A 17943-nucleotide genomic window follows, 5' to 3' on the forward strand; every position below is an offset into this window, starting at 1 on the left:
CTTTGGGTGTTGTGATCATCTGACCTGCCGCCGCTTGATCTGCGATCGATGGTGCAAGTGAAGCACAGGAGGGGGTGGGCGGCACGTTTTTGTGCATCTGGAGCCCATTGGGAGGAGGAGAGCGGAAAGAGAGACAATTAGCAAAATAAATCACTCTGCTCATTGCAACTTATCACGTGACAGCAATCATGGATCACTTTAATTAATACACCAGAGTAGAAATGTTCCAACAGTGCTTTGATGGTGTACAACATGAAACATCAGACATTTTCTGCACACTGTTGTGTTATTGCAATGTATAAATCAACTGTCAATAACCATATATTGGATCCACGCATCAAATCGTTGTGCTCAGGAATCCTGGAATAATGCTGCGCCCATGCTTTGCATTCACCAGGTGTGCAGACTATTTCAGCTCTCTCCTGGATATGTACAAAGTGCCTTTACAAATGCTCCCTCAGAGGGAAAACTCTGAGATGGCACTGGTGAAATCATCTCAGCTGTCACAAAAAGAGACCTTGACAATAATGCAATGACTTTCAGCCAACACATACCGCCTTTCACCAGTGACATGTTGTGGTTAGGTACGGGTGCCAGGAACGCGGAAGTTAAAAAGATCTTTCAGCGGCATCCAACCCTTTTTATTGGGCACCCAATGAAGGCCCCTCAGAGGCTCCCGAGCTGGACCACAGTCAGGGGGAGAGGAATCGCTCTCTGAGCATTCCCACCTCAGCACAGCTCGTCAATCTGCGCCAGGCAGACTGCGTTGTGTCTCGTGGCCTCTCGTTTCTCCTGAGAAATATATAAACGCGCGAATATCGCCGTCGGACGAATGCCGCCCCCATTCGCCCTCCAGGGTCCAAACAACCCAGGCTCCGAAAGGTGAGTCCTTATCTACTGCCACCAGCTAAGGTGATCGTCTACTCTCCTCGTACAAAAAGCAGGAATGATTCCGTATCAAACTGACAATATTTATAAATTGAACAGCTTCCAAATCTGGGAATTTTGTTACAATAACTTAGCGCTTTAGCAGAAATGTCAGTTACTAGCAATGGCCGGGTGCAGTTCATACCAATTGTAGGCATCACCCCGTCATCATGGACACTCAGCAAATGGGTGTACAGAACGTTAGTGATTACAGTTGCTGTAATGGTTCAGTGAGCGGCTTCAGGGGCTGTTTTCATCGCGAGCAAGCGCTCCCTTTGTAGACATCCTAATCTGCTATTGTTGCGATGTGGGCAATCTGTGGAGAGGCGCATTTATTGTCCATCATTGATTGTCCTCGGAAGCTGGTGGATGATTGTTGATACCATTTGACCGCCTCTGAAGGAACTGAGTCAAGCAAATGGGCTGGCTAATTGAGGAGTCATTCCCCCCCCCCCCCCCAAAAAAAAGAATGAACCGGTTGGCATTTTAACATCTCTAGGCATCAAATTTTCCAGTGCTACATTTGTTTAATACAAAGTGCCATCTTGCCGTGGTGAGAATTGATGCCTAGATTGCTAGAGCTGCAGCGTTACCTCCGTGCCAGCTGTACCCTCGGCTGTGGTGGCATGGCAGGGTACCAGAGGGTGACTGGTGCCTGTATGTGGGCAGAGGAGGCGGAGGGCCTGGGGGGGGGTGGTCCGCGGCAGAATGTGGAGGTTCTGGCAGACATGTTCATGATGTCTCTGCCATTCTGTTGCTTGCCGATTCCTCAGACGATTGAGTCCTCGCCTCGTGCACGTGTCTCTCAACCCTGAGGTCAGTCCCAGGCTGAGGCTGTGTCAGAGTTCCAGAATGTTCCATTTCGAAATGAGGCAAAGGTGACTGATTGGTGGTTCCACACCTTGGAAGAATCTTTTTCCCTCCAGGTCTGGCAGGGGTGGGGAGTTGACCTGAAGGGGCCAGTTTTATTTACACAGGGAATTGGTGACTAAAACAGTGGTTGTTTTTGATGAGTTTGATGGGGCAGAGTGCTAGACTGCTGTATGGAGATAGGAATGGTACCCGCACAGGGAACCCCACAAACACACAGCTGTCTGCACCGAGTCTGCTCGATCGTGGCAATTTGATCAGTGTGACTTATGACCATTCGGCCCCACTGACTTGGAACTGCTGACTCAGTCTCTGCCTGGCTAAACGTGGGCAGTTTGAAGGTTTGTTAGCGTATGTTAAGGGATGTCGCTTTGAAAGCCCTATTGCCTACCTAAAGCAGTGACAGCTTGCGGACTGTGAATGATGCCTCCTTTTTACCCAGCGGAATGTAGAGAACCCCAACAACCTCCCCACCCACACGCCCTGAATGCCAAAGGCTCACCGGTTCTTGGGGAGAAGTGGAGCGCGGTTGCGGGAGACACAAGCCAGATACAAAAACACATCCCCCCCTTCAACTCTGAGGGCAATCATTTTAAGGTTCAGTTTGAATTGTTGCCAATAAATAGGAGACTGACCGATTGCTGGGGCTGTCCTGTTTGGGCAGAGCAAGGATGAAAATGAGGGCTTGACTGTGTCGATGTAGCAAAATAATTCCCAGCACCCGCCATCTCCCCCCCTATCCCTGCTGCTTAATAACCTTCCCCACAGACCCCCAATCTTGACCTACAAGCCTCATGATTCAGATACAAAGGGAATTGGCCCTTTGCCACTCAGAGTTATTGGAGCAGCCAATATGACTTGGGCCCTGTAGCCTCTTCCCTCCAGCCCCCTGAACTGCCGCTGTAGAAACCTATGGACAACCACTTGGTGTCTTCTTAGAAGCTGGGGTGCAAGGGGAATCTAACGTGTGATATGCCTTAGCATTCCTGCCCGCACCCAAAATGAAGTTTGCTCCTTGAGGAACAATGTCAGCGCTTGTCACCCGTGGGCTCCGCACTCGGGTATTCGAACCCCTGTTGTTTCCTCCGCAAAATCTGGGAAGCGTTGAGTGTCCACGCTCCACATATTGTCTCCAACACTGCCCAGCCTCCCGCTACTGAGATTCCTCCTGGAGCTTCTGGGTGGCATGCTTAATCCGATTCTTTTCCCTTAGGTTTCGTATCCTGGCGTTCCGGTTTGTTATCTCTTCCACGTGACTGTTTGGAAACCAGCCTCGCTCTCCATCCGACAATCGGACCCCCTCAATCCAGCCTGGAAAGAGATTTGGAAAACCGGGTCAATGAGAAGAAAGGAACAGTGGCTGGGCAGATAAAAGTGACTGATCGAGCAATTTCCCACAAATCCTGGAGAACCTCAGGTGCTTCTTTTACATGTTTCGGTCCCTCTTCTCTCTGAGGCGGGGGGCGTGGCGGGGGGCGTGGGGGGGGGGGGGGGGCGTGCCCATTGGTGAATATTTTTAAGGCTGGGTGGGGTAGGCCGGTCCCTCGGGATGAAGGGATGAAGGGATATGCAGAGCTGTTGGAAAAGTGGTGATTAAGGCAAAAACAGAATCATGGAATGACAGGATTGTTATGATGCATAAGGGCACCATTCGGCCCCATTGTGTCGGCACTGGCTCTCCAAATGAGGATCATGACTTGGTGTCATTCCCCATCCTTTCCCCCCCATACCCTGTACATTGCATCTATTCAAATAATCATCTAATGCCCACTGAAAAGCTGGATTGAACTTGCCTCCAACACATTCCCAGGCAAAGCCTTCCAGACCCCAACCACTCGTTGTGTGAAAACGTTTTCCCTCACCTCACATTTGCTTCTTTTGCAAATCACTTTAAGGGTGTGCCCTCTCGTCCGTGATTCTTTTTGTCAGCGGGATGACTTTCTCCCGATTTAATCGGGCCAGCCCCCTCATTAGAGCATTGAAAGTTTCAGCATTGGCCGCAGAAACATGGTTTGCAGTCCTCTGAACAAAGGGAACTGAGGGAGGATTGAATTGAGGTATTTTAAAAGTTAAAAGAATTGGATAAAGTAGATACGGAGGGATTATTTTCCCTGGGCTGAGGGAGTCCAGAACAAGGAGACGTGGGCCATGATTCTTCGTTGTGAGTCCGCCCCATCACCGCTGCCAGCGAGAAGGGAGGATTTGGCGCTCGACCAGAAATCTCCAATCCCGTTAGGGTGAACAGAGGGGAAATTCCGCCCGTAATGTCCATGGGGAGTGAGATGAGGGAGCAATTTCTGACCCGGAGAGTTACAGAAATTTGGAACTTTAAAAAACAATTTGGAGTACCCAATAAATTTTTTCCAATTTAGCGTGGCCAATCCACCCACCCTGCACATCTTTGGGTTGTGGGGGCGAAACCCACGCAGACACTGGGAGAACGTGCAAATTCCACACGGACAGTGACCCAGAGCCGGGATCGAACCTGGGACCTCGGCACCGTGAGGTAGCAGGGCTAACCCACTGCGCCACCGCGCTGCCCGAGAAATTTGGAAGTTTGCCGCTAAAGAGGCTGTGCACACTGGAGGAGTGTTCAAGACTGAGTTGAGGGTATCAGAGGATATGGAGCAAAGATGAAATGATGGAAGGATAGATCAGCCATGATCTAATTGAATGGAGGAGCAGGCCGAGGGGCTGAATGGCCTCCTCACGTTCCTGTTTTTGCTCCGGTCTGAGTTCCCGAGCAATACTTTTCTCACCGTCTTTGGTTTTCGTCTTTACTTCGAGGACATCAGCTTTCTCCAGTGCCAGCTCATCAGCTTCCTGCGCTTTGTATGTCTTGACGCACTGCACCTGCGGGATGTCTGCATTGGAAAGGAAAAGGTCAGCTTTTGGGCAGGTGCTTCATGGTGTCAATTCTTGTTCATTACACTGTTGCCGGTTTCACGGCAATTCCGTTGCTAAACAGGCGATGGGTGTTTGGACACCTATGAATGGGGATAGCTGGGACACTGGGGATGGTGAACTAGGTCAATAAACTCTCTCCAGCAAAACAGTTGTGTCTTAGTTTCATCTTTGTCAACCCGGGTGGATTTGATTAGCACACGGTTTGAAACCAGGTTTTCAAACCAAAAGCATTTCCTGTTATTTGTAGAAGCTGAACTATACGGGGCAGTTCCCACTCCCTGTACTGTACTGAGTTGGCTGGTCTTGGCCAGGGCAACAGCTGACACACAGGGTTACAGCCTCAGGTACCTGGGTTAGTGAGCGAGAGAATCAGCCATGGCCAAAAATCCTATAGAATAGAGGAAAGAAATTGCATTCATATAGCACCTTTCACAACGTCAGTGTGTCGCAGGGTGCAAGATGGTACTTTTGATGTGTCGACGCTGTTGTAATGTATGAACAACAATAGCCAAGTTATGCACAGCAGGACCACAAAAGCAGCCATTTTAAAGTGACCAGGTGCTCTGTTCTCGTGACCTTGCTTGGCAAATATGTATTGGCCAGGACAATATGAAGGGCTCCTCAGTACTTGGTAAAAAGTGTCAAAGGATTTGTCACATTCAATCTAACTGGGCAGACAAGGCTTTGTTTTAACTTCTCGTTTGAAAGACAGCGTTTCCGACAGGCAGCGCAGAACTCCCTCGCAGAACTGCACTGTGCTCAGGTCTCTGGAGTGGGGCTCGAGTCCATAAGGTTCAGGCTCGGAGATGAGAGTGAAACTAATCGAGAAGGGCTGGATTTTACCAGCCGTATGGTCACAGGTTAGGGAGCGCATCGGGAGGGGGGGGGGGGTCCAATGTTTACCCTCCACCGTGACATGTTACCAGCGGCACAAACTCCACCCGGTGGCCAACAGCCAGTTAAGTACCCAATTGTCAGTTTCCCTGGTGGTCTAGTGGTCAGGATTCGGCGCTTTCACCGCCGCGGCCCGGGTTCGATTCCCGGTCAGGGAATGATGAATTATTTAAGTACCCAATTAAGGGCCACATTTTGCATTTGACTAGCGCCGGAATGGGCCGTTGCCACCGCATGGGGAGTCTGTGAGGTAAATCCAAGTGGCGTCCCCAAGTGGGGGTGGGTTGGGAGGAGCCCTCTTGAATATCAGCTCCATGGGGAGGGGGTGGGGGGGGGAGGGCCCTCCTTAATAGCAGCTCTTTAGTTGGGGGGGCACTCCTTAACAGAAACTCCCTGGTCCAATGAGAGCCCTCTACCAGTGTCAATGGCCACCCCTTTGGCTACAGTTCACAATTGCACTGGCACCCCTTGGGACGGGGATTAGGGGGGGTCTAATCATTGCAATGGCCACCAGTACCTCAGAAATGGGGGCAGTCGCTCCCTATAGTCAGTATGTGCAATGAGCCCATATCCTCTCCAATGAAGAAAGTCTGCTTCTCTCTTCATAACGTCTCCCGCCTGCCTGTACCTCAGCCCATCTGCTAATGAAGCCCTCCTTACACTCGCTAACTTCTCTCAATCGGATATCCCAGCATCTTCTATTCTTTACTCTTTGTAAACTCCCAACTTATCCGAAACTCACATCCCGCCTGCACCCGTGCCTTCATCGATCTCCAGACCTCACTGCTCCAACTTCAAATTCTTATATTCCTGGTTAGTTCCCGGCAAGAGCTCACCCTTCCCTTATTCTCAATGTACATTATCCTCTGCCTTTGACCCACCATCGACAGCTGTGTCGTTAACTGCCTGGCTCTCACCGGCTGGTCATCTCTTCCTAATCCTCTTCCAGCTTACCTGAAGCCCAACTCGGTGACCAGTCTCCTGGTTCAATGTCAGTTTTCCTCACACATCTGGAGCACCTTGAGATATTCACCGACATTAAATATTTACCTCTTCTGTGCTCCTATGAATTGTGTCTGACCCCCTAATGCCCAACAGAATGAGGCAGCTTCAGGGATTGATTAAACCACCTAGTTTGTGACCAAACATTTAGGGGAAGCGGATTGAGACATATTATTATGTTAAAGTTGCTATATAAATGCAAGTTGTTATTGAAGTTCAGCTACCAGCAGGGAATCTCTATGTAGAGTCAGTCTCACGTATAGAGAAATTATTATCATACCACCCACAATATTCCTTTCATTAATCATTGGGAGTGTTCTAGGAATATTCTGATAAGCACAGAGAGCCAGCATGGCATCCTGCCAATGGTATAAACTCTGACAGTGACCCTGTGTGAGAACCTCACCATCCTTCTCCAGCTCAATTTCGTCTGTGTCAATTGCTTTGTCTGCAAGGAGCATGGCTGTTATCCAACGCTGTTTCTCACTCCTGTGGAAAGATGGGAAAAATACAATGGATTCTGTACATAAGCAGGATTGGATACATGGGCTCTGTTTAAGACTATGATTCGGTACATGGGCGGCATGTGGCACAGTGGTTAGCATTGCTGCCTACAACGCTGAGGACCCGGGTTCGAATCCCGGCCCTGGGTCACTGTCTGTGTGGAGTTTGCACATTCCTCCCCGTGTCTGCATGGGTTTCACCCCCACAACCCAAAGATGTGCAGGCTAGGTGAATTGGCCACACTAAATTGCCCCTTAATTGGAAAAAAAATAATTGGCTACTCCAAATAAAAAAAAAATGATTCAGTACATGAACTCTGTACATGAGCAGGATTGGGTACATGCACATTCTCCCCATGTTTGCGTGGGTCTGACTCCCACATCCCAAAAGATGTACAGGCTAGGTGGATTGACCACGTTAAATTGCCCCTTTATTGGAAAATAATTAATTGGGTACTCTAAATTTTAAAAAAATGTTTTGGGTACATGGGCTCATACTAGAGTATAATTGGGTACATGAGCTCTGTAAAAGGGTAGGATCGAGTACATGAGCTCCGTACATGAGCAGGATTGGGCACATGGGCTACATACATGAGCAGGATTGAATACGTGAGCAGGATTGGGCACACCAATTGGGTACACTGTTCACTGCATGTCCACCAATCCAGTAAATACTGTTCACTGCATGTCCACCAAACCAGTATACACTGTTCACTGCATGTCCACCAATCCAGTATACACCGTTCACTGCATGTCCACCAAACCAGTAAATACTGTTCACTGCATGTCCACCAATCCAGTAAATACTGTTCACTGAATGTCCACCAAACCAGTGTACACCGTTCACTCCATGTTCACCAATCCAGTATACACTGTTCACTGCATGTTCACCAATCCAGTATACACTGTTCACTGCATGTTCACCAATCCAGTATACACTGTTCACTGCATGCTCACCATTCAGTATACACTGTTCACTGCATGTCCACCAAACCAGTATACACTGTTCACTGCATGTCCACCAATCCAGTATACACTGTTCACTGCATGTTCACCAATCCAGTATACACTGTTCACTGCATGTTCACCAAACCAGTATACACTGTTCACTGCATGTTCACCATTCAGTATACACCGTTCACTGCATGTCCACCAATCTAGTACACACTGTTCATTGCATGTCCATCAATCTAATATACACTGCTCACTGCAAGTTCATCAACCCAGTATAATAATAATAATCTTTATTGTCACAAGTAGGATTACATTAACACTGCAATGAAGTTACTGTGAAAAGCCCAAAGTTGCCACATTCCGGCACCTGTTACACAGAGAGAGAATTCAGAATGTCCAAATGACCTAACAGCAAGTCTTTCGGGACTTGTGGGAGGAAACCGGACCACCCGGAGGAAATCCACGCAAACACGCGGTGAACGTGCAGACTCAGCACAGACAGTGACCCGAGGCGGGAATCGGCCCTGGAGCTGTGAAGCAACAGTGCTAAACACTGTGCTACCATGTGACCCAACTGCATGTCCACCAATACAGTATACACCGTTCACTGCATGTCCACCAATACAGTATACACCGTTCACTGCATGTCCACCAATCCAGTATACACCGTTCACTGCATGTCCACCAATCCAGTATACACCGTTCACTGCATGGTCATAAATCCAGTATACATTGCTCACTGCATGTTCACCAATCCATATACACTGTTCACTGCATGGTCATAAATCCAGTATACACCGTTCACTGCATGTCCACCAATCCAGTATACACCATTCACTCCATGTCCACCAATCCAGTATACACCATTCACTCCATGTCCACCAATCCAGTATACACCATTCACTCCATGCCCACCAATCCAGTATACACCATTCACTCCATGTCCACCAATCCAGTATACACCATTCACTCCATGCCCACCAATCCAGTATACACCTTTCACTCCATGTCCACTAATCCAGTATACACCGTTCACTGCATGTCCACCAATCCAGTATACACCATTCACTCCATGTCCACCAATCCAGTATACACCATTCACTCCATGTCCACCAATCCAGTATACACCGTTCACTCCATGCCCACCAATCCAGTATACACCGTTCACTCCCTGTTCACCAATCCAGTATACACCATTCACTCCCTGTTCACCATTCAGTATACACCATTCACTCCCTGTTCACCATTCAGTATACACTGTTCACTGAATGTCCACCAAACCAGTATACACTGTTCACTGCATGTTCACCATTCAGTATACACTGTTCACTGCATGTCCACCAAACCAGTATACACTGTTCACTGCATGTTCATCAATCCAGTATACACTGTTCACTGCATGTTTACCAAACCAGTATACACTGTTCACTGCATGTTCATCAATCCAGTATACACTGTTCACTGCATGTTCACCAAACCAGTATACACTGTTCACTCCATGCCCACCAATCCAGTATACACCATTCACTCCATGCCCACCAATCCAGTATACACCATTCACTCCATGTCCACCAATCCAGTATACACCATTCACTTCATGTCCACCAATCCAGTATACACCATTCACTCCATGTCCACCAATCCAGTATACACCATTCACTCCATGTCCACCAATCCAGTATACAATGCTCACTGCACCATTCCTTTCTCGATCGGCATCTTTGTTACTCTGTGCACACGTTCACACCTGCCACTTGAATTCTTCCATTCCCACTCTGGCCTCTCCCATGGTTCTCGGCAGGTTTAACACGAGAAGTTTATGTTTCCCTGGGGGCTCTGCAGCTGTCTGGTCTGACTGTGGCTTGAAAACTTCAGAGCTAAGCTGTACCCTTCGTACTGATCGCAACCAGCGATGCTGGGGTGGTGGTTTCCAAGGGGAGGTTAAGTTCGATTGACCTGGGGCAGCATGGTGGCACAGTGGTTAGCACTGCTGCCTCATGGCGCTGAGGACCCGGGTTTGAATCCTGGCTCTGGGTCACTGTCCGTGAGGAGTTTGCACATTCTCTCCGTGTCTGCGTGGGTTTCGCCCCCACAACCCAAAAGATGTGCAGGGTAGGTGGATTGGCCATGCTAAATTGCCTCTTAATTGGAAAAATAATTGGGTACTCTAAATTTTAAAGAAAAAAAAAGTTTGATTGCCCTTTCAGGTTCAGTGTGTGAGGAAGGGGGCTGTGCCGATGATACTTATCCTCTTGTGAAATTCATATCAATCTTCCTCCGAGTATCTTCGGTTTCCATTTCCGGCCTACAGCATTTGGGATTCCTTCCTTCACTTTTCCCTATTCCCTATCTCTTTGCCTGGGTTTCACCCATAGCTTTTCACCCTCTTAATTATTCACATGCCTTTTTACCTTTCTTTCCTTTTTTTTCAAATTTAGATTAGCCAATTATTTTTTTCCAATTAAGGGGCAATTTAGTGTGGCCAATCTACCTACTTTGCACATCTTTGGGTTGTGGAGGCGAAACCCACGCAGACACGGGGAGAACGTGCAAACTCCACACGGACAGTGACCCAGAGCCGGGGTCGAACCTGGGACCTCAGCGCCGTGAGGCAGTTGTGCTAACCACTAGGCCACCGTGCTGCCCTACCTTTCTTTCCTTTGCCTTCAACTATTCTGATTGAGCCAAATAAACTAAACATGCTGAGGGCCAGTCCCTTAAAGGGATACTGCCTGAAACAAAAACAAAGAGCAAATGAACATCAAACTGAAAGGTGATGAAAAGGTCAGTAAAGCCCCCCAGACCTTGCGGTGCCCACATGGCACGGAAGGCCCCGATGGTGCCCATGGGCACCGCATGTTCCCTCTCCAGGGTCACCTGACCGCGGATGTAGCTGTGGAAGTTCCCTTGCTGTTATAAGTTGCTTTGTTATGGTCTGGCAACAGTTTCCTATTGAAGAGTTGTGGGTTATTCAGCCCATTAGAGTCAATCTTTGTGATTGGAGGTTCTGCTGCTGCCCCACTCAACGTTCAGTTCGACCAGAGATTTTTCATCCCGTTTGTTCATTTGCCTCTTCCCTTGACAGGTTTCTGGACTTTGGTGTCACCTGCTGGTTCACTGGGAGCTTGCAAGGCCCAGAGTGATTGTGACTCACTGGAGAATTGCCATTCCCCTGGTGTAACGTCTGCATTGTGGCAATTTAGTTGAGCTCAGCCAGCAGGGCAGTTGTGCCCCTCGGTGCTGGAGAAACATCCACCCAAAGATGTTGATCTCTTTCCAAGTGGTAACAACTGAAACTGGGGGTGAAAGCTGGGACTGAACAGAGTTTGACACCCCGTAGCTTGCTGAAACGTATAAAGCCCATGCTAATGATCACAGAACTAACATGTCTGACTCGCTGGAGGGCATTTGACATCTGTCGATCTGTACCCCAGCCCTGAACTTGTGTCTCCAGGTGACTGGCCTCCAGTGTCCAGGAGTCTGCGCCCGAACCCTTGTCACTGGCTGTCTATCCCTCTGCGACTGCCCATCAATACCTGTGTGGCTCTTCCCCATGTGAATTTACTCTTAAAGAGAAGATCTAGAAGATTTAGGGCAGCACGGTAGCATGGTGGTTAGCATAAATGCTTCACAGCTCCAGGGTCCCAGGTTCGGTTCCCGGCTGGGTCACTGTCTGTGCGGAGTCTGCACGTCCTCCCCGTGTGTGCGTGGGTTTCCTCCGGGTGCTCCGGTTTCCTCCCACAGGCCAAAGATGTGCGGGTTAGGTGGATTGGCCATGCTAAATTGCCCGTAGTGTCCTAAAAAGTAAGGTGGGGGGGGGGGGGGGTGTTGGGTTACAGGTATAGGGTGGATACGTGGGTTTGAGTAGGGTGATCATTGCTCGGCACAACATCGAGGGCCGAAGGGCCTGTTCTGTGCTGTACTGTTCTATGTTCTATTTAGGGCAGCACGGTAGCATTGTGGATAGCACAATGGCTTCACAGCTTCAGGGTCCCAGGTTCGATTCTGGCTTGGGTCACTGTCTGTGCGGAGTCTGCACATCCTCCCCGTGTGTGCGTGGGTTTCCTCCGGGTGCTCCGGTTTCCTCCCACAGTCCAAAGATGTGCAGGTTAGGTGGATTGGACATGATAAATTGCCCTTAGTGAACAAAATTGCCCTTAGTGTTGGGTGGGGTTACTGGGTTATTGGGATAGGGGGAGGTGTTGACCTTGGGTAGGGTGCTCTTTCCAAGAGCTGGTGCAGACTCGATGGGCTGAATGGCCTCCTTCTGCACTGTAAATTCTATGATCTGAAAAATTTTGCTCGCAGCCCTCTCGTCCAGGTGATAACCTAGTTAAACCCTCGGTCTTGTCACTTCGAGGAGTGAGGTGGTTTCATGGATAATTGTGAGAAATGTGCTGTGAATTCAGGTGAGGTGAGACTTGTAACAGGAAGACTATCAAGGGACATGACTAGTTTTTCAATTAGCCTAAGTTTTTTTTTCCCCAATTCAGGGGGAATTTAGCGTGACCAATCCACCTACTCCGAACATCTTTGGGTTGTGGGGTGAAACCCACACAGACACAGGTAGAAAGGGTGGCACGGTGGCGCAGTGGTTAGCCCTACTGCCTCACGGCGCTGAGGTCCCAGGTTAAATCCTCGCCCTGGGTCACTGTCCGTGTGGAGTTTACACATTCTCCCCGTGTCTGCGTGGGTCTCACCCCCACAACCCAAAGATGTGCAGGTTAGGTGGATTGGCCGCGCTGAATTGCCCCTTCATTGGTTAAAAAAAAAGAATTAGGTACTCTAAATGTATTTAAAAAAAGACACGGATAGAATGTACAAACTCCACATGGTCAATGACCCGGGACCGTGATCAAACCCAGATCCTCGGTGCCGTGAGGTAACAGTGCTAACCATTGTGCCACCGTGCCGCCCAGCTTAAGTTATTTAACAATAAAGTAGGATTCAGTTATACGGCTATGGGTCCCAGATTCTAGAATAAACTGTCACTGATTGATTACTGATAGCAGGTTCCTGGGTCTTTTGAAAGGTGAAGGTTTAAAAACATTCCTTTTGTTGCAGAGAGCAGGTCCTTATGAAGGAATGTAGGTCACTTCTAGCAAACGTGAATGGGCTACAAGCCAGACTGATCATCTTAAATTGATTGGTAGTATAAGCATTAGCGCACCCAGGATTGTTCAGCAAGTGCGGCCCAATCGTAAACATGGCTCATTTACACCTGCATACGCAGGGACCCATCCTCTGCAAACAAAAGGAATATGTTCAAGCCTTGCACCCATTTTTGAATTACCCAAGTACTTGAGTGCCGTTGTTCTCTATTGCTATATCCATGGCAACACCTCGGCCAATCAGAGCCGTCTTGCCAACTAATCAGCACCGTTTTCCGCTGCAGCATAAATTGTTTGTGGTCATTTGAAATCTGTCATTCTAGCGTTTGCCCCGATGAGTGCAAGATGAAAAGCTTCGACAACACGTCTCTCTTTTCAACAATATTCAAGTTCTGTCCGACAAGCGGCTTTTCCTGCAATTGGGTCTATGTTGGTTCATGTCCGTTAGTTTATGTCCGTTAGTTTGTCTTGAAGGAAAAAGAGGTCTGTCCAATAAAGGATTGGATGAAAAGTCCTGCTTTATAAGAAGTCCTATGCTCCCAGGACCTCCATTACCAGCAGATACTGGCAGTGCCCAATCACTACTCTGTCATGCCAATGCCAGGTCACTCACTCTGTGCGGGCCCGTAGCAGAATCTGCTTCTTCATGCGATGCTTCTCGAGGAGCTGCAGGTGGAAGACGTGCCCCGGGATCCCGTGTACCTTCATATTCAGGTCCTTTGCTCTCAGCTGATGCGTCTTTGCGTGGACGAACACAGCAAACTTCCCTGTACTGAGAGAGAGAGAGAGAGAGAGAGACAGAGTTTCAGTCAGCAACCGCATTGTAAACAGCCTGTTCATTTTAATCTGCCCACGGTCATGAAAGAAAATACAATCCTCTTGGCACCTGGAGGAAGTTGGACCACAAAACAATTGAATACTTCGAGCCGAGGAACAGTTGGAATGGAGGCCGTTGCTATCCTTTGAAGAAAATACAGATCCTTGGGAAGAGAGCAGAGTAGTTAGATTTGTTTGGCATTGCTCCAGCAAAGAACTGGCATTGGCACGAAGGGCAGAATGGCCTCCTTTGTGCCGTTGGTTGAAAGGTTGGAATTCAGGACAATGCCTGGGTCAGGAATTGCAATTGTCCCCTAAAAGTTTGCATTTACATTGTGCCTTCAACATCCTCAAGTTATACCAATACACTTTATAGCGGGTAAATAACTTATGAAGTGTAGCAGCAGCAAATTTGTCCGCAGCAAAATCCTGCAAACAGCATGGTGATAAAGACTATGTAATCTGTTTTTTTTTTAATAAACAATTTTATTGAGGTAGTTTTTGGCTTTATAAACAGTTACAGACATCATCAGAAAGGAAGCAAAAAAGGCAAAAATGTGCAAACATCCACGTACTTTCAATACTTCCATCGTAACATATTGCACAAGCCCGCTCTGTAATCTGTTTTAGCAATGTCAAATGAGGGATAAAGAATGTTCAGGATCCTGCGGATAACTGTCTCTATTCTTCTTTGTAAAATACCGTGGGATCATAGAATCATAGAATTTACAGTGCAGAAGGAGGCCATTCAGCCCATCGAGTCTGCACCGGCCCATGGATAGAACACCCTACCTAAGCCCACACCTGAATCCTATCCTCACACCTCCGCCCTATACCCGTAACCCCACCTATCCGTTTTATGGTCACTAAGGGCAATTTATCATGGCCAATCCACCTAACCTGCACATCTTTGGACTGTAGGAGGAAACCGGAGCACCCGGAGGAAACCCACACAGACAGGTGGAGAACATGCAGACTCCGCACAGACAGTGACCCAAGCCGGGAATCGAACCTGGGACCCTGGAGCTGTGAAGCAACTGTGCTAACCACTGTGCTACCGTGCTGCCCCATGCACCCGAGAAAGCACTTTACTTTGTCCAGAAGTGCATCCTGTTGTCACTTAATGGATAACCTGATTCCCAAGCCAGTCAGTGAAGTATGAAACTAATGGGCGGCACAGTGATTAGCACTGCTGATTCACGGCGCCGAGGACCCGGATTCGATCCCAGCCTGGGTCACTGTCCGCGTGGAATTTGCACGTTCTCCCCGTGTCTGCGTGGGTCTCACCCCCACAACCCAAAAAAAAAATGGGCAGGGTAGGGGAATTGGCCACGCTAAAATTGCCCCTCAATTGGAAAATAATTTTCTTTGAAGTTCGATACGAGGCACAGATTGTTATCTTGATAGTTTAATAGTTTGTTTATTTGCAGAGTGCAGCATGACTCATGCCTGCCCCTCCTATCTGCTCCACAGCCAGTGCCCCAACAATGCCTCTTTTATACCCCTTATGAAGTATCAATTAACAACAAAATAAATGCATAGCCCCTTTAAAGAGGCAGGTTCACGTTATTGCAACTCAGACTGAAAACGTCACGGCAACTTGTTAAATGAAAAAGTCTTTAAATGTGTCCAAGATACTTAATGAATCAAGGCTCCCAATTTGTTAATCCTTTATTTCAACAACACAATTGACATATTATTAACATTATCTATATTTATGCTGGCCACTTTGATGACCTTTTCCAGTAACCTTTGACGAAAAGATTCCATTTGAGCTCCCTTCCCACCCTTTCCCTGACCACTTGGGTCCCTGAGGTTTGAACCCTGTTACTATAAACGATATTCCCGGACTAACTTTGTCAATTCCCTCCAGTTCTTATTTTGGAATGTTCCAATTAGGTGACCTTATGGCCTCCTCTTTTCCACAGTAAATAAACTCAACCTCCTTTAACCTTTGTTTATAATCTCAATTCCTGCTGTTCAGTCGGTGACCGTGGTGGGTTCTGGGTATTTCTCAAGGACTGAGTCTCAATCCAGCTCTCAAGGGCCTGATTTTCAAATCAGCTTCGGCAGCCCCTGTTTTGCTCCTTTCATTCCCTTCTGGTTTTCTCTGCAGGACACAGGGTATGTACATGTGGACACTGTGGGCGGGATTATCCGAGCCCCCCCCCCCCCCCCCCCCCCCCCCCCCCCCGGCCGAGTCGGAGAATCGCCGGGGGGGTGGCGTGAATCCCGCCCCTGCCGGCTGCCGAATTCTCCGGCGAATGAGATTTGGTGAGGGTGGGAATCGCGCTGCACCGGTCGCCGGCCGTTGGCAGAGGGACCCCCCCCCCCCCCCCCCCCCCCAGCCCCCCAGTGATTTTCCGGCCCGCGTTGGGCCGAGTGGCCGCCCGTTTTTTTGCCGGTCCCGCCAGCGTAAATTTGAGTAGGTCCTTACCGGCGGGACCTGGCTGCGCAGGCGGCCTCCGGGGTCCTCGGTGGGGAGGGGGGGGCGTGGGGGTATCTGGCCCCAGGCGGTGCCCCCACGGAGGCCTGGCCCACGATCGGGGCCCACCAATCCGCAGGCCGGACTGTGCCGTGGGTGCACTCTAATCTCTATTCCTCCGTGCGTATAGGCACTGGGTGTGTACATGTGGGCACTGGGTGTGTACGCATAGGCACTGGGTGTGTACATGTGGGCACTGGGTGTGTACGTATAGGCACTGGGTGTGTACATGTGAGCATTGGGTGTGTACGTATAGGCACTGGGTGTGTACATGTGAGCACTGGGTGTGTACGTATAGGCACTGTGTGTGTACATGTGGGCACTGGGTGTGTACGTATAGGCACTGGGTGTGTACGTATAGGCACTGGGTGTGTACGTATAGGCACTGGGTGTGTACGCATAGGCACTGGGTGTGTACATGTGGGCACTGGGTGTGTACGTATAGGCACTGGGTGTGTACGCATAGGCACTGGGTGTGTACATGTGGGCACTGGGTGTGTACGTATAGGCACTGGGTGTGTACGCATAGGCACTGGGTTTGTACATGTGGGCACTGGCATGTACGTGTGAACCCTAGATGTGTATGTGTGGACTCTGGCTGTGTACATGTAGGTGCTGGGTGTGTAGATGTGGACACCGGCTGTGTACACCTGGGGGTGTATGTGTAGACATTGGGGGTGGGATTCCCCGCCGGCGGGATGCTCCATTTTTCCAGTAGTCCGGGGGTTTCACGATGGCGTGGGGCTGCCCCACAATGGGAAACCCCACTGACCGGCCGGAGAATCCTGCCGGTGGGTCGGGGAATAAATGTGGCGCGGCAGGGCGGAGAATCCAGTCCAGGGTGTGTAAATATAAACATTGGGCATGTACATGTGGACACTGGGTATGTATGTGTGGACACTGGGTGTGTACGTGTGGACACTGGGTGTGTACGTGTGGACACTATGTGTGTACGTGTGGACACTGGGTGTGTACGTGTGGACACTGGGTGTGTACGTGTGGACACTGGGTGTGTACGTGTGGACACTGTGTGTGTCCGTGTGGACACTGGGTGTGTACGTGTGGACACTGGGTGTGTACGTGTGGACACTGGGTGTGTCCGTGTGGACACTGGGTGTGTACGTGTGGACACTGGGTGTGTCCGTGTGGACACTGGGTGTGTCCGTGTGGACACTGGGTGTGTATGTGTGGACACTGGGTGTGTACGTGTGAACACTGGGTGTGTACGTGTGGACACTGTGTGTGTCCGTGTGGACACTGTGTGTGTCCGTGTGGACACTGGGTGTGTACGTGTGGACACTGGGTGTGTACGTGTGGACACTGGGTGTGTACGTGTGGACACTGGGTGTGTACGTGTGGACACTGGGTGTGTACGTGTGGTCACTGGGTTTGTACCTGTGGACACTGGGTGTGTACGTGTGGACAGTGGGTGTGTACGTGTGGACACTGGGTGTGTACGTGTGGACAGTGGGTG

General features: G+C 49.4%; 1 protein-coding gene and 1 non-coding gene across 2 annotated transcripts in view; one reads left to right on the plus strand and one right to left on the minus strand.

Annotated features, from left to right (window-relative positions):
• Window positions 1–1385: 1385 nt before the first annotated feature.
• The window catches only part of arhgef19 (Rho guanine nucleotide exchange factor (GEF) 19), a 124333-nt gene continuing 107775 nt past the window's right edge, over window positions 1386–17943 (minus strand). The window contains exons 13-16 of the mRNA XM_038773088.1: window positions 13782–13940; window positions 7007–7089; window positions 4557–4661; window positions 1386–3108 (exon numbers count right to left, since the gene is read on the minus strand). Of these exons, the coding sequence (XP_038629016.1) occupies window positions 2951–3108; window positions 4557–4661; window positions 7007–7089; window positions 13782–13940 (505 nt within the window). The 3' untranslated portion in view covers window positions 1386–2950. The remainder of the gene's footprint in view (window positions 3109–4556; window positions 4662–7006; window positions 7090–13781; window positions 13941–17943) is intronic.
• trnae-uuc lies at window positions 5685–5756 on the plus strand. The gene has a single exon. It is a non-coding gene; the product is annotated as a tRNA-Glu (tRNA).

Source organism: Scyliorhinus canicula, chromosome 16 (assembly GCF_902713615.1).
Source record: "Scyliorhinus canicula chromosome 16, sScyCan1.1, whole genome shotgun sequence".
Taxonomy (NCBI): domain Eukaryota; kingdom Metazoa; phylum Chordata; class Chondrichthyes; order Carcharhiniformes; family Scyliorhinidae; genus Scyliorhinus; species Scyliorhinus canicula.